The 26,358-nt window shown below is 33.0% G+C and overlaps 1 protein-coding gene and 1 long non-coding RNA gene across 3 annotated transcripts in view; both read right to left on the reverse strand.

Moving 5' to 3' along the window:
• LOC148779588 (uncharacterized) overlaps positions 1-5,793 on the reverse strand; it is a 19,526-nt gene extending 13,733 nt beyond the window's left edge. The window contains exon 1 of one of the 2 annotated variants that reach the window (XR_016045844.1): positions 2,085-5,793. This is a non-coding gene — a long non-coding RNA (uncharacterized LOC148779588). Of the gene's footprint in view, positions 1-1,973 lie in introns of both variants that reach the window. The other variant, XR_016045843.1, reaches the window with a different exon arrangement.
• Positions 5,794-8,473: 2,680 nt separating this feature from the next.
• On the reverse strand, positions 8,474-16,086 carry LOC18446971 (uncharacterized). Its single transcript, XM_006857073.4, has 3 exons — positions 14,867-16,086; positions 14,448-14,584; positions 8,474-8,745 (listed from the first exon to the last, which is right to left on the reverse strand). The coding sequence occupies exons 1-3, from the start codon at positions 15,114-15,116 to the stop codon at positions 8,653-8,655; spliced, it is 480 nt and encodes a 159-aa protein (XP_006857135.1). The 5' UTR covers positions 15,117-16,086; the 3' UTR covers positions 8,474-8,652.
• Between the last annotated feature and the right edge of the window lie 10,272 nt (positions 16,087-26,358).

Raw genomic sequence — 26,358 nt, forward strand, 5'->3', positions numbered from 1 at the left:
TGTTCTTCAATAGACTTATATTTAAGTTCTTGTTTTAAGGTGCAAAGAAATCTTTCTTTATTTTGTAACTGACTTTTGACATTATTTAACTCTTTTAATTTTGGTTTATGGATAAAATTAAAATGTATTGGTATATTTTGAATAGTTGAAGATATTCCTATTTGATCTATGGTCAAAGGATATAGTAAAGTAAGGAATGAGACTCCAAGTATTACTGCTTGGCTTAATCCTTTTACCATGATAAATGGTGTATCAAGGCATTGATGATTATTACAAACAGAAGAATTAGATAATTTATACTTGATAAATAATCTACTTCCATCTGCTGTATTTAATATTTGAGTAGTTTTATCAAAATATTTGGAAGGTACTAACCTTTCATTGATACAATTCAAGTCGGCGCCTGAGTCTATTAAGGCTGATGTTTCAAAACTATAATCTTTTGCAACTATAATTTTGACTTGGACAAACCATTTTTGAATTACTATTTTGTCTATTAAATTGACAGAGGGAATTGTTATTATATGTGGTTTGGCTTCTGAAGTTTCTGGAATATCTGATGGTGGATCTGGTTCATATGTCATAAGTTGATCGAATTCCATTTCATCAGTATCAGTAAGTTGAGATAGTTGTTGTAATTCTAAAGATTTAATCCTATTTTTTAATTGGAGTACTTCATTTTTTATTTCTTTAATTTCTCTTTTGAGATCTGAAATTGTAGGCTCTTTTTGAGAAGTATGTTGTTCACTTACTTTCTTCATTATTGAAGCAAAATTGCATTCATTACTCAATTTATTTCTATAATAAAAAATAAAGCAAAAACACCTCCCATCAATAAATCTCCTGATGAAGGCTTGATTCAACCATGCCAAGTAGTGAATCTGTTATTTGGATTAAACCAATGTGTAAATATTTGTAATTATTTTCTTTATGTTTTTCAATAACTTTTTTCGATAGTAGTTGAAAGTCTTCTTGATTCTGAGTTACAGATAAACTTTCTTCTACTGTCTTGATGGCATAACCCATCTTGAATTTAAATGATCCCTTATGATAAATGTCATGTATTGGTACTTTTGGTATATTCCAATTTGAAATATGATCTTCAATATCATTTATTATAATTTGTTCCTTATTTTTCACTCTAAGTGTTTGAGATGAAGTTGTACTGTTACTTTTAAGATTCCTAATTAAATTTTTCATCTGTAGGTTACGGATAATGGCAATCTGGACGTTCAAGAATCCAGCGTTTTCCCTAAGCGGCTCTTCCTGGCCTTGGCGGTACTTTGCAATAGATTTCTTACGTCTCTTGTCTTAACTCTCGAACCAACTTTCTTAGTGGTAAATTTAACTAGGTTTCCTTAGTAATAGTATAACTTGTACTCTAACAGAACTAGTGAATTATTGGGACAGTGTATAGTTTACTGTTCATGTACTGTATAAACAGATTTTACTGTTTGCACAGTTTTTACTGTATGGCTCTGATACCACAAACGCCCAGGATCTACAGTCTGATCCTATTTATCGTATTGGTTAAGGTGATAATTGAATTTAGAGTAGATATGTAAATATGAGGCTATTATATTTAATTAATTCTTGCAGACTTTTATAGTAATTAAGAAGGAACAAGATTAAGCAAATAAGAGGGATAACAGATATGTCTATAACTAACCATTGAGCATAAGTAAAATCTCTAATTTTTATGCTAAATAGTATTTTAAATTGCATCGTACAATTTATATCAAACTTTATTACAAACAACTTGCAGCACACTATTACAAACTATTGTAGCACTATGTAGCACACTATTACAAACTATTGTAGCACTATGTAGCACACTATTACAAACTATTAACAAACGTTTACAGATTACAGAAAGCAGAAAACAAAAAACAAAAAATAGAAAACAGAAAACAGGAAGTAGAAAACAGAAAGCAGGAGACAGAAAACAGGAAGTAAAAATCAGAACGACTTACTGGGTGCATATACAGTAACTGGAAAATAACTTCCAGTGATGCGGGCAATATGAGGGAAGAGAGATAAGATTGCAGTTACACATTTAAGTATAGAGAGAGAAGAGATGGAACCTGGTAATTGAGATTTATAGGAAGCTATGAAGGTCAGGATAGCTTCGGCTATTGTTGTATCTTCGAGGGATAAAAAGCAGCAGAGAAGAATTAAGAGAGTGAGAGCAGGTAAGAGCTCTGAGAAGCGGGGAGAAGCTTTGTGAGAGAGGGGAGAAGAGCAGAGGAACGAGAGGGAGAAGCTGCGACCCTGCATCCAACTGAGGGGGGAGGCCTCTTTTATAATAGAGGTTGCTTCTCGAGGAAGCAAGGAATCAAAGGAAGAAGACAAACGAAATAAAAGAGATGGGACTTCAAAGAGAAACGGACAAAAAAGGAAAAGGAGTGATAAGACCAAAAAGGAATAAAGCTAAAAGAAAAAGAAGTGGCTACAGTGAAAAGCCAAAAAGTAAAAGAAGTGGCTACAGCGAAAGCCAAGTGGCTACAGTGACATTCTGTCGTATATGTCGGTGATCATTGTTCATGATGCTTTTTGTCGGTGATGCTGTCGGTGATCACTGTTTATGATGCTTTTTGTCGGTGATGATGGTGACAACGTCGGTGGAGTTTCTGGATGATTATTGTTGGTACAGTCATCAAGTGTGTGGTGAGAGATATTGGAATCTTTATCAATTATTTTGATTCTTTATGGAATATCCTTCAGGTTCTCTGACTGAATTTGTCCGAGTCATCTTCGTCTGGATCAGTTTCTTCATCTGGATTTTCTATGGGGAGATTGAGATATTGGTTGGTGTGTAGAGGAGATGATTGTACGGTCTCTTCAGAGGAAACTCGTTTTTTCCCAGCTTCAGCAAATATTTCTCTCATTGTTTTTCTAATGTCTCTTTTGAGGCATTGGGGTTTGACTGGAGCATATTTCTGAGATAAGTTGGGAAATCAAAAGAAGTATTAGTTGTATTCTGGCTTGGTTGTTTTTCAGGGGTTTTCTGAGGTATTCTTTTAGGTGTGAGTGTTGTAGGGTCCATATTGAATATGTCCCACCACTTGACAGAGATAGTTTTTCCAAGTCTGGGGATATAGGAATAGTCAGCAGTGGTATCAACTAATATTGAATAATCTCATTTCATTAATTATCTTCTTGGGTAAGTGTATGTACATTATGTGTAGGTATTGGACAACTACAATCATTATCTTTTATTGAACTGGATGATTCTGTATCAGAAGTATTGGAGGAATTAGAGGATTCTGTCCAAATAAGAACATCATCCTGAATATGGTCTATATGGGAATCAGTAGAGGTCGAAGAAGTAGAATCATAATTGATGATATTATATAATTTTGATTTTATTGTTTCATCTAAATGTAATGAATCTATTTTCTTTTTTAATTTACATTGATGTTTATAGTGTCCTATTTTACCACACTTATAACATACTGGTAGTTTTCTCTTTCCTTTTGTATTGGGAGAAAATTTATTGATTAGTTTTCTTTTAGACTTTTTATAATATTTTTTCTTATCTTTATTTTTGGATTTATATTTTTCCCTTTTATATTTTTTCTTTTTCTTATATAATTGTTCAAGCATATTTTTTCTATCAAGATAATACCCAAATTGTTCACAAAAGTCACCAAGTTCTTTACGCTTAGTGATTCTTTGTTTATCTAATTGCCTTTTGAGTTTCATATATGTGCATAAGGCTAAACCCTCAGCACATATTTCTGCTGATAATTCTCCAATTGTATATGAGGAATATATTATGATTCCATTATGTTTCTTTCGCAGTCTTTCTTTGACTTTTTCTGCGAATAAATATGGTAGACCAGCTATAAATTTTTCTTTCCAGTGGTCTAACTGGCAATCTTCTCTTATTAATAATCTTGAGAAAAATACATCCTTATACCATTTATAATGCGATAGGGTAGGACAGCGTAGATTTGAAAGCAGATCTTCCGATCTTACTGCTAATAAAGCTGTACTGCCTATAAAGTGTAAAGTAATGGTATATATTAATGTATTTACTGCATCACTTTCAGTATATATAATTTCTTGGTTTTGTTCATTTCTGGGCGTCCATTGTCTAGTATTTGTGAGGATTCTATTCTTGGTTTCATCATCTACATAGAAATCCCACCAACCTCTTAACCAGCCAGTAAATCCATTTATTATTGCTTTTGCAACCTCTTGATTTGGGTTGCCTGCCATTTTATTTGCAGAGGCAAACATTGTCATGTGTCTCATGACATCTAATATTTTTAATTCAGATAATCCATCTATTGTCCAGTTTACTATTGATCTTCCTGAATAGGATACTACTTGTTGTATAGCTTCTTCTTCCATTTGTATATCAACAGGTGTAGGTCTCTTGTGATATGGTAAAGCTGTTATTGGTTTCCAATTCTTTCCATAGGCTATTCTATTGAGATCTATGGAAGTGGTATCCATAAATGCATTCTCTTGATTTTAGATAGTATCTTTTATAATTGGTTCTTCTGGGAGCATCATTGTTTCATGCTCAGGTAACTTTGCTTTTCCTTTATCAGAAGATTCAGGTGTTGAACTAGTAATGGATGGAGGAATATTTATCTTGGGAGAAGATATTCCTTTGATTTCTAATTGGGATAATTTTGCTATCAATTGATCCATTAAGGATTTATTGTTATCACCAATATGGAATTTATTTTTATTTAACTCTGGAGGTGGTTTGAACATAACTGCTTTAGGGATAGGTGTAGCAGAAGGTTGTTCCTTTGAAACAAGTCTTTCTATTCGTTCTGCCTGTTTACCTAAAGATTGCATATATAAATTTGTATAATTATTTTGTTCCACAATATGAGGAATCAATTCTTGTTTCTTATATTGATTGTGGATGTGGTGGTTCATCCTTGGATGGGATGACTGCTTTCAGTATTAAAATTACAGATCCAAATGAAAAAAGATCTGCCATTACTCAATTTATTTCTATAACAAAAAATAAAGCAAAAACACCTCGCATCAATAAATCTCCGGATGAATACAATTTTGCTTCAATATTGAAGAGAGTAAGTGAATAACATACTTCTCAAAAAGAGCCTACAATTTCAGATCTCAAAAGAGAAATTAAAGAAATAAAAAATGAAGTACTCCAATTAAAAAATAGGATTAAATCTTTAGAATTACAACTATCTCAATAAGATACTGATACTGATGAAATAGAATTCGATCAACTTATGACATATGAACCAGATCCACCATCAGATATTCCAGAAACTTCAGAAGCCAAACCACATATAATAACAATTCCCTCTGTCAATTTAATAGACAAAATAGTAATTCAAAAATGGTTTGTCCAAGTCAAAATTATAGTTGCAAAAGATTATAGTTTTGAAACATCAGCCTTAATAGACTCAGGCGCCGACTTGAATTGTATCAATGAAGGGTTAGTACCTTCCAAATATTTTGATAAAACTACTCAAATATTAAATACAGCAGATGAAAGTAGATTATTTATCAAGTATAAATTATCTAATGCTTCTGTTTGTAATAATCATCAATGCCTTGATACACCATTTATCATGGTAAAAGGATTAAGCCAAGCAGTAATCCTTGGAGTCTCATTCCTTACTTTACTATATCGCATATTTCTAAAGATCTGTGCCAAATTAATGGTGATCCTTTGGGGTCCTATACACATGGGTGTGGGAGGGTCTCATAGGATCATTACTCTTATGATATATATGTAACATCTACGAAAAGTTTTCTGTTTAGTAAGGATTCCTAATCTCTTAATCTCATACATATATATATATATATATATATATATATATATATATATATATATATATATATATATATATATATATATATATATATATATATATATATATATATATATATATATATATATATATATATATATATATATATATGGGAAAAAATGGGATTAGCCCACTAGGTCATATGAATATATGAGCTCCACATTCCAGATTGAATCTAGACCGATCTGACGATCACGAATGTCTGGTAGTGTTTGAATTAAGTTTTTTTTCTACAAATCCAAATCACTTGAAATTTTAAGTGAATGTTCATCAAAAATAGGTAAATATTAAAATATCAAAAAAATATTTTACATGAAAAAATTAACTAAAATACCCCAGAAATGTTTTGAGGGGTATTTTGGTCATTTTGTTTCTCTCATATAATTTTTTTTATATTTTTATTAGGTGCGCCTTGATGAGAAGAATATACACCTAAAATGTCAAGTGATTTGGATCTGTATAAAAATAAATAAAATTCAAGCACTACCAGACATCCGTGATCGTCAGATCCGCACAGATTTAATCTAGGCCGTTGGGCTCATATGTTCATAGGAGCTAAAGGGCTAATCTCATCTTTTCCCATATATATATATATATATATATATATAGAAGATACTACAAAATGCCTATAAGCAAAAATAAACAGTGATTTGGCCGACCTTTATCATCGTCCAAAATTCATCGCACGATCACGATTGTCAGGTAGTATTTAATTTTTTTTTTTTTTTTTTACAAATCGAAATGAACTGAAATTTGAAACCTGTGTTCATCAAATAGACAAATCTACGAAAAATATCAAAAAAATATTTTACATGAAAACATTAACCAAAATACCCCAAAAAGTTTCAAAAGTATTTGGTCAATCTATTTTTACGATTTTTTTTTTTTTTTTAAAGTGCGCCTCACTATGATGCACACACGCTCAAAATTTCAATTCATTGCGTTTTATAAAAAAAAAAAAAAATTGAAACACTGCTGGACAATCGTGACTGTGCGATGGATTTTGGATGGTGACGAGGATAAGCAAAATTATTATTCATTTTCGCCTAAAGGCATAGGGAAGACTTTTCATATATATATATATATATATATATATATATATATATATATATATATATATATATATATATATATATATATATATATATATATATATATATATATATAAGATGTTAGGGTGAACTCATAGAACAGTGTAAGCCTAAAATATATCGGTAATATAATTTTAATATTTTTTTATACAAATTCAAATAACATGAAATTTGGAGGATAAACTCTTCTCATAAAGATGCTCCTAATAAAAATATTAAAAAAATAATTCATATAAAAAAAATTAACCAAAATACCCTCATAATTTTTTAAGGGTATTTTAATCAATTTAAATTATACAAATTATTTTTTTGTTATTTTTATTAAATTCAACCATTCTTGATTAATAAACGCTTCAAATATCAAATAATTTGGATTTATAAAAAAAATTAAAATTCTATTATGAAATACAATTGTGATCATTGGATCGATCTAGATTCAACGAACCTATGGGCTGACAGGAATTTTTTCTCATATATATAAACAATTATATAAAGAAGGGTAAGGGTTAGTTTATTATCATGCATCCTTTAAAATATAAACAATTATATAAAGCATCAATCTCATACAATGCCAGAAATGCAAGGCATGCATCCTAAACTAAAAAAAAAAATTATTCCGAGCACAATAGGAAAACTTCGTTTTAAGTGACCATATGTTTTATTGAAAAAAATTATTTCTTTTAATTATTTATTTTGAAATATTTGCCCGGATTGATAACCTAGATTGCCCATTTAGATTCTGATCTGTTCGAGAAATTCGTGATCCCAATTGACTATCAAAAAAAAAATTTAAAATTAAGTGGCATCAAAATTGGTTGGTTATTTGACAAAACTGGTCGATTTTGCCAAAATACCCGTCGTTGTTCTCTAATAGAACTCGTCAATTCTATCAAAGAATCAATTGAAACCAAATTGGTTAAGTGATTTAAAAAAAAAAAAACAATGAGGAGCCAATTCATAGCATTTCGTCAGTTTGTCAGAGAATCGATACAAATCGATCAGAATTGGGTAGTTCATATAATAAAGGGAACCAGCCGATTCTTAATTTTATAGGATTTGGATCACCCCAATTGATTTCTAATTCAGATTGACCGGCTCCAATCCAAATCACCTGGTTTGACTTGTAACACGTGTTGCGTACCCAGCGATAGAAAGCAAGGAACACGTCGGTTATGCATGTCCTCTAGAAAGTTATGTAATCACAACCTAGACCAACCAATTACGTCAAACCTAACCAATAATTTAGTTAATTAAATCCAAATAATTGATTGGAATAACAATTTAAAAACAAAGCGAAGGCACTGAGTTCACTAACCCACCTCATAGCGTGTTGGGCGCTGACAAAGATAGTGGAAGCCCCACTTTCTGCGCCAAACGTCTCTTTAGAGAGAGACAGAGGAAAAGCGTGGCGACTATATTATAATAGAGAGAGAAAGCATTTTGATATCTTTTTCTAGAGAGAGGGCATTATGGGCTATTTGTCTCTCAACTCACTAAAAACGCAGTCCACTTTTGAATCACACGTGAAGGCCAAAAGCGCAGCCAAAATCACGACAAACAAACACGTTGGTGCAAAGGTACAATACGTTTTTTTAGTACTTGCAATCACCAAACAGGAATATATATCAAAGGTATAGAGTGTGCGATTAAAGTAAAGAGGGAGAGTGTTGTCCAAATGTAGGGAGGGAAGGAAGAAGATAGAAAGGATGCGGTTTTTATTTTTCTATGTGATTGGAAATGGGAGCTTAGCGTCCAACCTCGGCAATGCTTTGTAAAGCAGGGCGCCATTGGCCGTGCCTCGCCACACGGGTACCGCTCTTATGCACGTCTCTCTCCGGCTGCACCAAAATAGGTTACGCAACTAGTTACATCTCCTCTCTCTCTCTCTCTCTCTCTCTAAAATGCACAAACGTAGTATTTAAAAGTTAAATATCTCCTTTCTCTCTCTCTTAAATGTCGAAACCCGGTAATACAAGCTATACAAGCAAATTCAAGGAAACCATCTCCATATACGTACATGTATACTCTCTCTCTATATATATACATATATATAGCAAAATATTATAGGAAAATTGATTAAAATAAATAGTACTTTTAAACAATCTAACAGTTAATTTAACATTTTACTCCTTTTTCAACTATTACATGGTCTAAAAAAAGTGAGGATCTTAATCTTTTTCAACTATTACATGATCTAAAAAGAGTGAGGATCTTAAACTTTCTTTTAACTTGCTCCAAACCAGATTAAAGGTGGTGGGTTGTGATACGCCAATATAAAATTTTATCAAAAATTTTCATAATTCAAAATCTATAAAAAAGATTATTAAAACTTACAATCACATATATTTCGTTTCGATGAGTCTTTTGAAATTCAATGAAAAATGTGTGATAAATAGTTAATCTCTTATCTTAGAAAAATAACCCAACGTTGAACAAAGAGCCCATGCCCCTCTCTCTCCACCTCTAAAACGATTAAGACCCTAAACGGGCTTAAACCAACTAGGGCCAAGGATCTCATCTCTCTCTATCTCAATATCCGTTGCTTTAAGAAAGGATTAACGATTGTTATCATGAACAAAACTTTAATTACATTCTTAAAAAGGGATTGAATAATTTAAACATAATTGAAAGCATTGGCATACATTAAACGTTACTTTCCACAATCCCCAAAACCATCCGACGTTTGGTAAACGTTTGGTAGTTGGAAGTTGAGAGCTATAAGTTTAAAATGTTGTGTAAATGTGGCCGCCAGGTGGTCAAGGTTGGCGAGTGAGCACTACGACTTTGGGTCGCAAAGGAAAACGTGTTGAGTGTTCGAGGAGGACTCATGCTTTCACTCAGATCCCAAGGTGCCACGGCCCACGTGTTTTCATAATCACACAGCAGGAGTTTCAGGAATAGAAGATGAAAATATGACATAAGCAAAGCTTCTCAGAAAATGTTTACTCTCAGTTCTCTGTGTAAAAGCATTTAATAACCTGATAATGGATCTTGCGTTTCTTAAAAGCAAAGCCTATAATAAATATATGAATCTTTATTGGAAAGAAATAGATATGGAGAGTACAGCTCCTGCACCATGAAATTAAATCTATGATAGGAAAAGGCTAGACATTATCTAGTCCATCAAGTTACCGAAGATATTAAAGGTCAGATATTCTGAAAGCTTGGGGAAAGGAAAATATCCCTCTCGTCTGGCTATATGGATTCAGATTTTTGGAAGTCGTTTTTTTTAAAAAAAAGATATATTTTTATTGAATTGAGATTTTTTTTGGGAATTTTGAACGCTCATTTAAGCCAAAATTTTAGAAATCTCAAATCCATCAAAATAGATAGAATTGATATTCAATAGAAATGACCTATTTTTGCTGCTGAAGAATATAAAAAAACTATTAAAATTTTGACAAGAGAAACTATATCAAATTTTTAACAGAGAAAACATATTATTAAAATTTTAGATAGGGAAACTGTATCAAATTATAGATAAAAAAAAGATACAAAATTTTTTTTTGAGAAAATATATGAAATTTTTAGAAAGAAAAACTATCTCGAACTTAAAGTTTTAGGTTGACCATATTAAAATTGTAGAGAGACTATTTGAAAACTTAAAGAAATGAACTACTTAAAATTTTTTAAGGAGAAATTATCACAAATTTTAAGTTTTAGAGATAGAGCATATTAAAATTTTAAAGATTAGAAATTATACCAAATTTTAGATAGAAAAACTACCAAAAAATTTGTAAAGAGAGAAACTATCTCAAATTTTAAGTTTTAAATAGAAAAAATATCCTATAGAGAAAATATCCTAAAGCTTTAACGAGAGAAACTATATCAAATTTTATATAGAAAAAGTACTTGAAATATTTAAAGAGAAACTATTTAAGAAAAATTAGATAGAAAAAGTATCTCAAATTTTAAGTTTTAAAGAGAAAAAGTATATTAAAATTTTAGAGAGAAACTGTTTGAAAATTTTAGAGAGAGAAACTATCTCAAATTTTAAATTTTAGAGAAATAAAATATCTTAAAAATTTTAGAGAGAGAAACTATATCAAATTTTAGATAGAGAAAGTACCTAAAATTTTTAGAGAGAAACTATTTGAAAAATTTTAAATAGAAAACTATCTTCAAATTTTAAGTTTTAGAGAAAGAAAACATCTTAAAATTTTAAAAAGAGTAACTATATCTAATTTTAGAGTGAGAAAGTACCTAAAATTTCTTAGTGAAAAAAACTATCTTAAAATTTTTAGAAAAAAACTATCTCAAATTTTAAGTTTTAGATAGAGAAAGTACTTTGAAAATTCAGAGAATGAAACTATATCATATTTTAAAGAAAGAAACTACTTGAAATTGTTTGAAATTGTTTAGACAGAGAAACTATCTACAATTGTTTAGAAAGAGAAACTATCTCAAATATTTTATGGAGAAACCATTTCAAATTTTTAAGTTTTAGATAGAGAGTATCTCAAAATTTTAGAGAAAGAAACTATATCAAATTTTAAGGAGTGAAAGAGTATAAAAATTTTAGAGAGAGAAACTATCTCAAAATTTTTAGAGAGAAATTATTTCAAATTTTAGGTTTTTAAAAGAGTGTATTAATATTTTAGAGAACAACTATCTCAAAATTTTTAGAGTGAGATAGAGAGAACTTGCATTTCCAAAAAAGAGACATTCAGACAATACAATCCAAACAGGGAATTTCCATCTTGTTGATTTCTATCGTACGCTATCCAAACAAGAAATTGACATTTTCAAGAAATCTCAATTCCAAGATTGACTTTTGCCAAGATTGAAAAATCCAAAGATCCAAAAGTCCCAGTATTATAATTTACTAGCCCGTAAAAATGGCTCTCTCTCAAATTGTAAAGGTAAAAGGTCATTCCATATAAGGTTGCTATTGAAGTAAGGTGCACATCTCAAGTCTTCTAGAAGGGAGTGTTCCCACGTTGGAAAGCCCTCCAATTGATCATCTCAACCTTAGATGTGTAAATATAAAAAAAAAAAAAAACTCAAGTCCTATGAATGGTTCATCATGTGACAAATTAATTGAACCATCTATTTCAAGTGTTTATGAATTTATGTTATTTGTAATGTTTAAAAATTTTAAATTGGAAAATGGTTTGATAGAGCTGCAAAACAAGGAAAGCCTCACTTCACAACTCATCCAAAATTACAATTTCAAGCATTGAAAAACCTTTACATTGATATGGACTTTGATCATTATGGTTGTAAAAAAAAAAAAGATTTCAAATTCTGAAAATAGTATATACTATAACAAAGTATCAAGACCATTCATTTCGCCCTAAAAATAAATGTTTACACATATGCAAGATCTATATCATGTTTTTAATTTAAAATTTTATTGTTGGTGTTGAAAATCAATTTTAGAGCCATCATGAAAATTTTTTTTTTTTTTTTTTACTGAAAGTACTTTCTTACTTTTTGAACTAGGATTTGAGGTGAGGCTTTATTTTCCTTTCATAAAGCATAGGTCTTATAGAAACCTCATCCTTTTAAATTTCATAGCTAAGGAAGAAGATAGATTTTCAAACCATCATATGGTTTCTACACCAAAAACACATCTCCAATCAAATTTTAGAGGTGCACATTACTTCTACATTATAGAAATGCCTTACGAACATCACCCAATCCAAAAAGGAGCTACCTAAAACGGACAGAGAGAATTAATGACGATGAATCTGACAGAGAATGATATAGAAACCTGGAAAATGACGGATATCCGTCTCTATAGAGAGCAGCTCTGCTATTAAACTCCAAAAGGATCATTCATACTTGGCATTGAGAAAAGAAGGCTAGAGCCAACAACCCATATTCGGAACTTCCAACTCCAGGACTCATTTTATCCTTTGTTTATTATATATGGGTGCCGTTTGTATAGAGCCTAGGCTCTAGACAACCAAATTAGAGCATACTTTCAAATGGAGTCCAAATATGCGATTTCAATACCAGAAATCTTTGTGATTGCCTTAAAATGTATTTTGATTTTTATTTATAAAGTTTAAAACTTAAAAAATAGTGTAGATTGACATATTTATGAAAACTTGAAAATCTTAAAAATTGACCGTCCAAAAATGCATTACAAAATACATTATTTCCAAAACTTGAAATCCTTTTTTATCATGTCCATGATGTTGAGATGACCAATTTGAGGATATTTGGATATCAAAATGACCTCTTCTAATGAAATTTTTGAAATAGGCTCTAATTTGATTGTTTAGAGCTTCGGCTCTATATAAACTTTTCCCATTATAAATTTAATGAAAAAAAAGCTGGTTTTATCCCAGAAAATATGGTGCACGTATAAAATTTATTTAGATATACGGCGCACCTATAAAATTTATTTAGAATATCCTTTCAGCGTGGAAAACCCTAATATGGCTCCAAAATCCCTTTTCATATAAAATTTAAAATTTCAAAAATTGTACAGATCGCACAAATCAAGAAATGCTTAAAAATCTCAAAAATTGACCGTCCAAATAACTTATTAGATGCATAATTTTTCGGACTGAAAATTTTTTTTTTTTCCATGTCCATTCATCTAGATGTCATGATGATCACTTATCACTCAGAGGATCTCCAACACCTCAACGCCCTCCACGGGATGGTGCACCGTACATCTATATGGTTACAACCTTATATAAACTTTTTTTAGATGAAGTTTCTATAAGGCACAGGGTATGTAGAAACAAAGAAATGCGCACCTTAAGTCCTTGTTTGGAAAGCACTTTCAGCCACATGGGTCTAAAATTAATTTCCACTACCAATAATAAAAAATAAAACTCAAAAGAATCATACAAATCTTATGGATCTTTGAACACCTTATTTTTTAGGGAGAAATAGAAGATCTAGATAATTTGTACTATACACCATTTTTTAGAGTTTGAAATCCTAAATTTTTTCACAACCCTAATGTTCAAGTTGAGATGATTGATGTAAAGTTTATTCGATGCTTGAATTACAATTTTCCTTGAGTCCATCCGGCGAGGCTTTATTTATTTTGATAGGGCTGCAGCCCTATCAAACTATTTTCCAAAAAAAAAAAAAAGAAGACGCAGAGAAGAAAAATTTCTGACAGAAGGAAAAATTTATGACAGGGGAGAAGGGCTCGTGGAGCGTCTTTTGCAGAGGGCTCAGAACACGGCTTTGGGGTTTCCCCACATGAAAGATTCCCTTTATGCATTTCGCCATTGCACATCTCAAAAGACATCAAAACCTTTCAAAATTCAAACTCAACCAAAATTGCTAGGCTACCCTCTCACGAATTTATAATATTTTTCATGAACTTTTCATGAATATATTAAAACAAGATCACACAGAAATTTTGAGTCAAAACCACAGATACGGCTTCAAATGTAAACTTCTGGAGAAAACAGTGCATTTAGAAAATTTGCACATTTCAACGAAAGCACGACAGAACAAATTATAGAGAGGGAGAGTGATTTACCGAACTTAGAGAGAGAGAGAGATTTACCGAACTAACAGAGAGAGAGAGAGATATTTACCGAACTTAGAGAGAGAGAGTTACCTTTGGTAATTTTTCAGAATCGGACCTGGAAGAGGTCTCCCTCCTTTCACCTCCACCGTTCGATCTGGGCTTCTTTTGCAGTGATAGCAGCCTGCTAAGCCTCGCGTACTTCTTCCCCGAAAACTCTTTCAAAACCTCTGCAAAGCAATTCCAATGTTTGCTTAAAGTCTCACACAAAGTACACACGAAATAAATACTCAAATTTTACAATTAAAGATAAAACCTCTGCATTATATACACAGAACGCATCATGAAGATGATGATAAAAATGATAGTCGAAAGTATAAAATAGAGATGAATCAGACGAAGAAACATGAAGAAAAACGAATAAACACTATTGAAATGAGAAAAAGGAAACCTATAATCAGTAAAGGCGAAAGAAAACCAAAGAAGAAATCATCAGAATCTCATTTCCACACCTTCGAAGCTGATGAGGCGATAAACATGGCCGATATGCATGGTATCATCAGGTCTCAGAAGCTTCAGCTGCCTCAGAGGAGCCCCATTCTCTGACTTAGCAGTAGGGGAAACCGTGATCGCTGCAACGTAATGGCCAGGATTCAAAGTCATGATCTCATTAGCACTCACTGACCAATAAATCCTCTGTATTTTACCATCAGGATGTTCTATAACTACTGTTGCAGCTTCAGCGGCTTGACAATTCCCCATTTTCTCTGCTCTTGAACTAAAAAATTAGGGCTTCTGTGAACAAATGGCAAAAACCAGAGCTTCTTAGAGGGAACCGATGGCTGTTTAATGGATTCCTGATCCTTTATGGTAAAAATGGCCGATCATTTACAAAGATTTCCCGGAAGCCATGGTGAGATTCGGGGATTAAGCCCACTTTAAACAAAATCTTTAGAAGATGACCTATTTGGACATATATCAAACAAAAATCACTGCCTTAGGATTGATTTTTTGCCCTAATCTGAAGATTATAATAAGAAACTGAAGCTCTACAGCTTGGATACTTATCCAAACACCAAATTCTTCTGATTCATAAGAGCTTTGCCTTTTTGAAGCACTGGCAGGCAGTAAAAATTAACTTACTCGGCCTCTTATCCTCGTCCACTTAAAAAGGCTTACACAAACGAATCGGCGATTTTTCCGTGTCTTCAAACTATATTTAGAACTATAGTACAGAGAAAGCGGCGGAGATTTCCAGGTTCTTTCCCTCTATAAAAGGACAAATCGGCAATTACTCGTATTTAAAGATTTATTACGCGAATAAATCGTCAATTCCTCAAGCACTAAGCTGTATATATATATATATATATAAGGAAGAATATTACAGAAATAGCAGTTTTCCTCTTACTCAAACAGTCGATTTTCCGTCCCCTTAAGCTCCAAAGCACGAAATAATCGTCATTCCCTGAGGCTTCAAGCTCTTAATAAGAAAAAAGGCAGCATATATAGCATCAAATCGGCGATTTCAATGGCTTTTGAGCTCCAATCCAAGAAGCAATCAGCGATTCTCGAAACTAGAAGAATCCAGAAATGGAGCCTTCAAGCTACGAAAATGGAAAGAAATTGCAGAAATGGAGCATTTAAAATACAAATATGGAGAATCATGGCAGAGGTAGCAGTGGTTCTCTGTAAAAAGAGGGAAGCGGAAACATGGGCTTGGTGTCTCCGCGATAAAATTGATGAGAGGTGATGGGCTCTCAAGAAATAGAGCAGAGGCGTGGGTCCTCGTTTACTGATTGGGCCTCCTAAACACTTTTAATACCTGCTTTGCCCTTGACCAGAACTTAACCCTAACCCACGCTAAGTCTAACCATGGTGGTTACCATCTGATGACGTGGTAGACAACGGTGACGTGACTGGCTTTGGTGAGTCCGGGTAAACACCATGGGCCCACTACATTGGTCCGTTGTTCACCCTCTAAAGAGGACATTAGTTCGTTTCTGGGGTGCTTTTTTTAATAGAAAGTTGGAAATGGACTTTGTAGTCTGATGGGAACAAATTGTTTATTTGGTCCCATGGCCCGAATCACTCAAGGAACGTTTGGTTCTCGTGAAAGTGAAAATATTTTCACACAAAAATATTTTTTATGTGGCTAGATGTGAAAATATTTTCACATCAATTAATTTCAATAAACCTTTTTACACTATTTTAGAGTGGTGTAAAAATATTTTTACACCTAACTGCATAAGAGAATATTTTAGGCTTAAAATATTTTGACATGAACCAAACCTGCCATCAAGGTGTACTGGTTTATGGGAAATTTCTCTTTTGGGAGACAGATTTTTGAGAAATCGCATCCATACCTAGCAAGGCATGAGCCTGCTTTCTCATGGAACGCCAAATTTGCAGAAATTCTGCTCTCATTGGGGTCTGCTTTTGTGATGAAACAAACAGGGGAAGCAGCTAGGACGAAATATCAGTCCCCAAATTCTTGACTATTTGATGACTCAATGCTGTAAGTAGATTTTTTATTTGATACCGGGAATAAGGAAAAACAGGGATCAAGGTTGGAAACTGATATCGGGAACAAGACTATTCTATTAGGCCCGTATTTAACAACATAGATCGGTTACCCATGTCGCCCGTCCACAAAACTAGTTGGGATCGGCAGTCCGAGTTGGTGGATCATGCGGATCCGTTCGATTTGGGCTTAAAAAAAATATAAAAATTTACACATTATTTTTTGGATATCTACCTTCTTCACAACAATTTAGTTTTTATGGGATGAAAAAAATATGAAAAATTTTCAATCAAGATCTACAACAAGGGAACAAGTTGTCAAGCGTATCTGTTCACATGTGAAGGAGTTAGCTCATGTCAAAAAATAGACATATCATTTGTCGAATATGGGCAATTATTGAAAATTATTGTCGAATATGGGCAATTATTGAAAATTTTAAGATCACCTGGCGCCATAAAAAATCCAGATCTTTTATTCAAATAGCATGGTCATTTCCTAACGACCAGAATTGCAAGTTGAATATAGACGACGCCTCAATACAGAACCTGGGGTTAGGGTGTTATCAAAGATAGTATTAGAGGTTTTATTGCTGCATTTGTGAAGCCCTTTGGTATTTCTTCTAATAATCAAACAGAATTCTTGGCTCTTGAAGATGGTATCCAACTCGCTATACATGAACGTTGTTTTCCCCTCCAGAAAGAAAGTGATTCGTCTTTGGTGGTAAATGTCATCCAAGATCGCTTTCGTGCCCCTTGAAAATTACAGACGGTCGTAGCCAATTGTCGGAGCACGCTTTCTGCCCACATGTGGTCCATTTCAATATCTTTCACGAGATGAATATAGTAGCTGCTGCCCTTGCTAAGAGAGCATCTTCTAGCTCTGATGCTACTGTGAGGTGCTATCGGCATCAAATTTTATTTCCACGATGTTATTTCATGACTTTACGCAATTGTCCTACCATAGAGTTGTAAAATAATGCATTGTTTTTATTCTTATCTATTATTAATGAAAATCGGTTAGGGGGCCTTCTCCACTTACCCAAAAAAAAAAGAATCCAAATAAATAGGGGTGGCGCATTATAGACTTTTCATTGTATTACAAAAATACGTAAATATTGAGATATCATTTCCCTATATGAACGTCTATTGACCATTATATTGAAATTACATGAACAAAGGCGTATATAATCATTATGACTATGAATACACGGTTTAAAATAAAGCATACAATTTTGAAAATGCAAAACTAATGCCAAAATGAAATCAACATTGCTCTGCTTCTTCTTGATCACGTTGTTTCCACTCATTGAATTGATCATACAATTCACTGAATTGCTCAATGTGCGACACTGCCTTATTAGTATCTATTTGACTTATCCAAATCCCTCAGGCTTGGTAAATTGTTGCGCTCCTAGCCCGAATATAATAAGACCAATTTAAAAATTAAATAAATTTATATAATCATACTTGACACTATAATACTTTCTAAAAAGGTATTATTCACTTACACTCTATTGTAATAAATCATAAATAACAATTTTTAAGAAATTTATTTATAAAAAAAAGTACAACATGAAGTAAAATCAATATAGGTTAGAAAAAATTGGAAAATATAACATAGACCTTATAAATTACAGCATATGCATCAAAATCCCTAAGAAAAATATAATACTTTATTGACAAGTTTTTCAATAAAATAGAACGAATCAGGAAACCCTAAAACCAAACTTATTTTGAGCTAGATTATATAGTAATCAGTACATCCATTAAATTGGAGAAATATAATCGTAAACAGATTCAATCGATTCATTTGAACCAAATTTCACCATTTGCTTCAATATTGAAGAGGAAATCCATGTTGAGGTAGATTTCAAGAAACCTCAATACATATAAATTTCGAGCAAAGTCAATGTAAAAAGAAAAAATAAGTTCATAAATATATTTCCCTCTTGCATAAGAAATATATACGCTTCTATATCCGAACGCCAACTTTGATTTCAAGACACCCTCTTCAATTTTCGACGGATTTCACTATTTCTGTAATACTAATGCATGAGAACCCGAGGATTTTTTGGGCAGATCGACACAATTATGTTGGTTAATCATAAAAATTAAAACAAGTTCCTTGTAGAAGGTTTGATTACTTACATTTATTATCAAATTTCAAAGAATTTGGTTCTAAATTGAAGCTGCTTTTTTTCACAATTTTGGGTAAGAAAATTCGATTGGAAGTATGTAGATGAATTTTACCTTCTATATAGGGCTTCTTATAACTACATTTATGTTATTGGTGTCAATTATTGGTTTGAAAAAGCCAAGAAAAAAAAAAAACTAAAACTTGCAATTTTCTATTTTTGGTACCAAAAGAGAATGAATGGCTCTACTACAAAGAATTGTCGATTCCTCTGACAGGAATTAGATTTCTATGATAAGAATCCGCTATTCCCTTCTGAAATCCGGCAATTCTAGATATATTAAGGGAACCGACACAATGTCCATGGTTCTAGGTCGAACCGAAGGGTTCTCATCTAACTTTTTAACATTGTGGAACCACGTGATCTATCACCAAATTCCCACATATTTTATTATTATTTATTTATTATTTTTATTCAATTTTTATTTTTTCGACTGATTCTAACCAAAGAATGATCATACCAGCATACAAGCATACAAGCAGGCGTTGGTGCACAAACAACGACCAAAAAATTGGGTCTAGAAGATTGAGAAAACAAAAGCCAAAGATGAGAAAAATCAAATGAAAGGAGAATGTGGAAAATAGGAAAGCTACGAAGTAGGTGTTGGAGAAATTTGGCACTTACACCTTCCCAAGGAAACTATATATCGTCACAAATATAAGACATTGGACACCCAAAGGCAAGCTCCACAATAGGGCTCATGAAGACCTATAACTAAGCTAACCTTATCTTAGGTGTTAATCTACAATAGTCAGGGGATTTTTTCGGCCTTGAGAAAAACTCAAAGACCCTAGAAAATCCTACAAACTCTAGCGTACAGCAAATCTAGAGGGGCAACAATAGTAGCAAATATTGGGATCATTTACCTTTGGTACAAAGTGGCCACAATTAATCTTGTCCATTGGATGTGAAATTGGGTGGCTGCATTTATTTCATTGTCCAAGCTCAAAGCTCAAAAGAAATTTTTTCAAACTTTATTGCACACTCAAGCTATTAAATTTCACATCGGATGGTTATAAGTAATTGTGACCTTCCAGTACCAGAGATAAATGGTCTTTTTTTTTTTTGGTAATTCCGTATATAAATGGTCTCATTGTATACAATCTCTTTAGTTTATGTTAAATATAAAATTTAAAATAATAGCATATGATGCATACTTTCGTGCTTAGCAAATAATTTTAGCCAGGGTTGTGGGCATGACCATGACTTAGACGTTGGTCAAGGGTTGGCAGTAGTTATGGCTAAGTAGTTTTTTGCTGCGGTTTTTCCCACATCGACTTGTTTTTGGTAATCTGGAAATTAAAAAATGAACAAGTGTGGCTCTTTGGCAAACTGGATTTGTGAATCGTTGCAACAAAATTTGACAATTAACAGTTAAAAGATATGATTCATCTATGAACAATTACATTGAATGGTCATGTTCCAACAACTGAAAGAACATTTAGACGCTCTCTACATAAACGACTCAAAACTTTCAAACATATATACATTTTTGTAACAATATCTCTTTACAAAAGAATTTCGCTCTATAAAAAAAAGAATTACCTATGCTTTCCACATTTCTCTATCCTTGTATGTGCGATTATTTTTAGATCTTTTGTTTCATTGTATCATGAAAATAAATCTGTTAGCTATATACAATAGTTTATGTGAATGGAGGACAAATATTAATTTAAGCTCGTGTGGTCTACTTGGAAACGAGTACATTATTGTTTTTCTCCAATAAATATTTTATCATCCACTTTTTTATGATTTAAGAACCCTGTTATATGCAGAAACATGAACCCCATAAGTTGGACCCAACAAAAATTGTATACTTAACTGGCTTAAAACAAAATCTACGAGAGTACAAAATATAATATTATAAATAAATCATATAAAACAGACACCTCAAGAATACAAAGTTATTTACATGGTTTACCCATAAACTACTAAATCCATAGGCACAACAAACTATCAATCTCCCATCTCTATTTTACGGCTAAGCTACTATCTAGGAAGAAAACATTGTGAGCATTGGAAGTGCTTCTTTATAAGAAACTCACTTCTCACTTTGCAAATAGTACATAGTTTCTCTCTCAATAGGAAGCTCACTTCTTATTAAGAGGATGCCTTGTCTTTCACGGACAGGAGGCTCTTGCCACACTTTCTCTAGATGAAGCCACTTTTCCCATATGATGTCAAAAACCAAGGACACAATTTCTTGTCCTCTTATTATATATATATATATATATATATATATATATATATATATATATATATGAGGTTAGAAATCCCATACTAAAGAGGAATATGCAACTTCACATAGATGTGACCTATATTCAATACTCAATATATACAACAAAGAGTTGTAATTTATTTTGATTTGAATGAATACCCCAACTAACTCATAAACTTCTCAATATCATTATCAATATCAATTTTATAACATGGGATGAACATGTATACTACTCCCTTTAGAATATACTGTACATTTGCTCCCATTGGCAAAACAAACTTAGTAGAATTTTTTTATTTGAAATTTTGGAATCCATCTAATTATAACTAGATGATTATTTTCAAAGAAGAAAATTTTAATTTTAATTCTTGAACATCTAGATCATTCCCTCCAAAAATTAGATAGTACTATTGCAATCTTAGGATGCCCTTTTTTCTTAGGTGCATAGAGATTGAGATTTATTTATTTTTCCTATGAGGTTCGTTGCTGGGTTCTAAAGATCACATCCTAAAACTTGGGATCCAAAAGATATCTCAAGGGTAAATTTGTTGGGTGTGTCCTTTCAAATTTTGCCCAAGAGAGTAGATGAATACTATACTCTTGTGGAAGTAGGAAATCTTTTGCCATATGACTCTTACAGGGTCATTTTAGATAGAAAATTGTTTTAGGGCTGGACTGTATTTTTACATAAGCAGTTCGTAAAGCATTCATTTTAAAGATGGATGCAAGTAAGTGTTCCATCTAAAAACAATGAAAACTAACAGTCCAAATGTTTTCTTACGAGAATTATTATTTCTAGTTTTAAAATTTATTTATTTTTCATATTTATAATTTCCATGTTAGAGATTACACGGCCTTAAAAATTAAGTCTTAAAATCCATCTCAAAAATAGATTTATTAAGAAGCTTGCATTTCTACATATGCGGGCTTGGCTGCATAGAAACCTAATCCTTTTGGACAACACTATATCCAATGCACTTATTTGAAAATTTGAGAAATATTTTAATTAAAAAAAAGGGGGGACATTGTCAAAAAAAAAAAAAAACTTTTGAGTTTTGGCATTCGTTTCACCCACATCCGAAATCCAACATCTACGAAAAAAAATACGGTCGAAAGTTTTCTTTCTCTACCTCCAATTCAACATATGTAGAGACAGATCTCTAATTCAATGTGTTGAGAGAGACAAATGGGATTCTAATTTCGTTGTTTATTTTCTATGTCGTTTTCTTGTTATCCATCAGGCCACACGGCTACTATCGTACTTGTTTTGGGTAGGTTAGGTGCGACCAACAACGCCCTAACCACCGAGCCAAGACCCCAAATCCGGGCCAGTAAGCGCATCTTCCGTCACCAAAAAAATTAAAATAGCCCACCAACTACTATGCCCCATAAACACGAAATCGATCCATATTGAGTGGAAGGGAGAGAGAGAGAGAGTCGCAAAGGCCCTCACTAGCAGTGTTCGATTCCACGAACCGGAAACCGGCCAAGATTGGGGTTTGAATAACCCAGAAACGAGTCGGTTCAGTCCACCTAACCAGGCAAGTCCCGTATAGGTCAAAAATTGTCGAAAACAAATACAAAACATTCTTAAAAAAAATTGTAAAAAGCATAACTAAACAAAGCACCCCCAAATGAATTTGAAATGTAGTAAAAATTTTATTTTAAAAAATTTATTTATGCCCAAAGGTATTTTTTATATGATTTTAAAAAGAAGATAAAATGTAGAATAAATATTCATGGCTAACCCACTTTCCGATCTTTGTCAAAATGATAAAAAGACAATTTCAAAATACATTACAAACAAATCCCTTATTTTTGAGGATTTTATATATATTTTTTAATTTTTTAAAAATATTGGGCCAAACCACCTAAAACTGGCTCGGTAGTGGCCGATTCCAATTTGACCGGCTGGTTTCGAGTCAACCCGTCTGAGTTGTCGGAAACTGCTCACAAGAGAGACATGCTAAGGTGGTCCACAAGAGAGAGATACATCCTTAGGCCCTCCACAAACAGAGTGACGATCACTACGAAGCAACGACCACAGCTTTTGTTAACAAGTTTTCAAGGGATGATATCCCCTCAACAACACCATGTGAAGATGGGTTCGAGGGATGTATGTCCCTCAACAACCTTTCTTATGGGTTGCCCCCACTCCCACAAATGGCCATACATGTCCATTCTCACATGCATGCATATCATATGAGAGCTCCCCTCCATACAATATGTTCAATACTCATGCGAATATCATCCACATCCATGTCATGGCAACCTCAGTTACCAACCCCATGATGTCATATGAACCCCTATGCAATGCATGAGCGCCAAAGCATGGCCATGTGCATTTAACACAATCTCTTGGACTGTCGTCCAGGATTTATCATGGGACCCCAACAATAAATCCTAAGACACACAATTGTGAACTGCGTACCCCAAATGTGGGTAACAACTCACTGCCCAAGGGCAGGGCAGATTTGACAATCTGCATTGCTTTTCGAGTTGGAAAATGGTTCGATAGGGCTGCGGCCCTAAGTAAAGCCTAAGCTCATAATTCGTCGAAAGTCACAATTCAAGTATTGATCCTCTCGACTTGAATGTAATTGTTGTAAAAATAATAAGGATTTCAAGCTTTAAAAAAAGCATATAGTGTAACAAATTATCTAGATGCCCATTTAGTACTAAAAACAATTGTTAAAGAGATCTGTAAAATTTATATTTTTTTTGAGTTTCAAATTTACGGTCAATGTTGAAAATTGATTTTAGAGCCGTCTTGGGGATTTCTGTTGTCGAAAATAATTTTCGGACGAAAATTTGAGGTGAAGCTTTATTCTATTTTCATAAACCCTAGGCCTTATATAAACGTCACCCTTTCAAGTTTGTGAGGTGGTAAAATGCGATATTTTCATACCCAAGTGGTTCAAGGTTCAAATCCTCTCATGAAGTACTTTTTAACTACCCCAAAAAATGATGTTTGGGAAAGTGTCCTCAAATGATAGGATGGAGTTTTTATAGGGTTGCAGCCCCATATATTGCAGCTAGGCGGCAGCCATTTGTATCGGCGCAAATATCGCACACTTCGCGAGTTGAGAAACCGGTGCTTCAGTTGGCTCACTTTGTTGTATTAAAAAAAAAAAATAATTTCAAAAAAACTTCTAATACTACATTTTTTTATGCAACTTATCCCCAATTTAAATTTTTTTCATTTTTTTCCCCAAATTACTTTTTTTATAAAATATCCCTTCTCGAACACAAAAAAGAATTTTGATCAGATATTAACGTTGACTGACCGACTCTAGTAGCACATTGCAAGACCGGACCAGTAAACCGCAGGACCTATGTCATTTATGTTAGACTGAACTTGTGAACAGCGAACCCCACGTAGATAAGAAAACATCTCCCGGACCGAACTTCCCAATCGCCGGCCCCTTTTTGATCCAGTAATTTCTACCGCCAGACCGCCACAGTGACCTACCGGACCGAAGCTGCACCCGCCTATAGAACATGAGGAGAGAGGCAAAAAAAAAAAAAAAGAAACGCCTGACAAAGTCAAAAAAAGATTTGAGATCATGGGTTGCATTGGTGAAGAGAGAGGAAGGAGAGTGGCTGAAAATCGGTGAAGAGAGAGGAGAGGGAGAGAGAGAGGGACGGAGGTTAATTATAGAACTCTGAGACAGAGAGGTTAGGGAAAGAAAATGGAGGAGCCCAGTGGTTTGGAGAGAGAGAGAGAGAGAATACATGATGAAGTTTTAAAAAACAAAGTTTTGGTAAAAAAATTAGAGCTAACCGGTATTTTGGTTGTACCGATACCCTAGTCGACTTGGTCAAATTATCTCATCGTCTAAAGTAGTGGATGGCAAGGAGGGCTGCAGGCCTAGTGATTGCCATAGGGCTGCGGCCCGATGAAATCATTTTCCTATGCTTCCAAATAAAAAATAGCAATATCTCCCTCCTTTCCATCCTTGAGTAACCGTTACATTCCGTATCAAGCGTTTCACAAACAAAAGGGAATCTTGATTATTGTGGAATTTATGAGACGAAATATCGTCAAATGCAAGCGATGTTTTTAAAATCGCGTGCGTATTTATGATAGGGTGTGGTTTCAGAGGTTGGAATCTTAAACAATCCAATTAAGGTGCATCTCTAAATTTTATAAGAACATGTAATTTTGGTATAAAAATTATTAGAATTTTTAAAATCTATTTTTATCTCTAATTATAAAATTTTAAAAATGGTTAAAATCAACTAGATCGATATTCATAAGAAAATCTTGAAAATGAACGGTTTAGATAATGCGTTGCGAGATGCATCATTTCTTGGACTCAATTTTCTTTTTGTTTTTTCATATTCATATATCTCGATGTCCAAGTGATCAATTAGATGGTTTTTCAATATTAAAACAACTTTTTCTGATGGATTTTTGAGGTGCATCTATAATTCTACATTTTAAAGTTGCACCCTTATATAAACTTTTTCCTTTATGATATATGATTTCCCTCCATATTTAGGGATAGTTCAAAAATCTTGTGGGCTATTTATGACTTCTCATTTATAATCATATATTTAGGACTGTGAAATTTTTTCATGGATTATTATCTCAATGGGCACATTTGGTAACATAAAGTTTGGATTTTCTAGGACTTGGAAGTTCTACTTTTCTCGAAGCTAGAACTGTTGAGATCCGATAGTTCTAGAGTATTTGTTTAATAATTTGTATGGACGTTCTCAAATGTAGGGATCAGGGTTCACACTGTTCTAACAAAGCTTTACACATAGAGAAAGAGGGGGAGAAAATAGTAAAGTGTTGAGAGTCACATACTCTGGAGGGACGAGGCCAATAAGTTTGTCTAGATCATTGGTTTTAGAATTAATTTAGCAATCTCAAGTCTATTGTTTTCTCTTATGCTAGACCTTGTGGCTCTACCACGGTTAACCAGGCTGAGATTGTTTCTTTACTCCACGGTTTGGAAATTATTGTCACTAAAGACATTGTGGGAGTTATTTTTATTAAAGGAGACTCTTTCAATGTGATTAAGTGGTGTCAGTTCGAGCAACAAAGCCTTTGGATTGTTCA

The sequence above is a fragment of the Amborella trichopoda genome, chromosome 12 (assembly GCF_054954075.1).
Source record: "Amborella trichopoda isolate Santa Cruz 75 chromosome 12, AtrichopodaSantaCruz75HAP2 v2.0, whole genome shotgun sequence".
NCBI classification, from domain to species: Eukaryota; Viridiplantae; Streptophyta; class Magnoliopsida; order Amborellales; family Amborellaceae; genus Amborella; species Amborella trichopoda.

Bases quoted from the DNA above. Each gene is read 5' to 3' on its own strand.
- LOC18446971 (XM_006857073.4), bottom strand. From the start codon at position 15,116: ATGGGGAATTGTCAAGCCGCTGAAGCTGCAACAGTAGTTATAGAACAT. The intron at 14,585-14,866 runs GTGTGGAAATGA...ATTGCTTTGCAG, and splicing joins TCGCCTCATCAGCTTCGAAG to AGGTTTTGAAAGAGTTTTCG. The intron at 8,746-14,447 runs GTAACTCTCTCT...ATTTTGGTGCAG, and splicing joins ATTCTGAAAAATTACCAAAG to CCGGAGAGAGACGTGCATAA.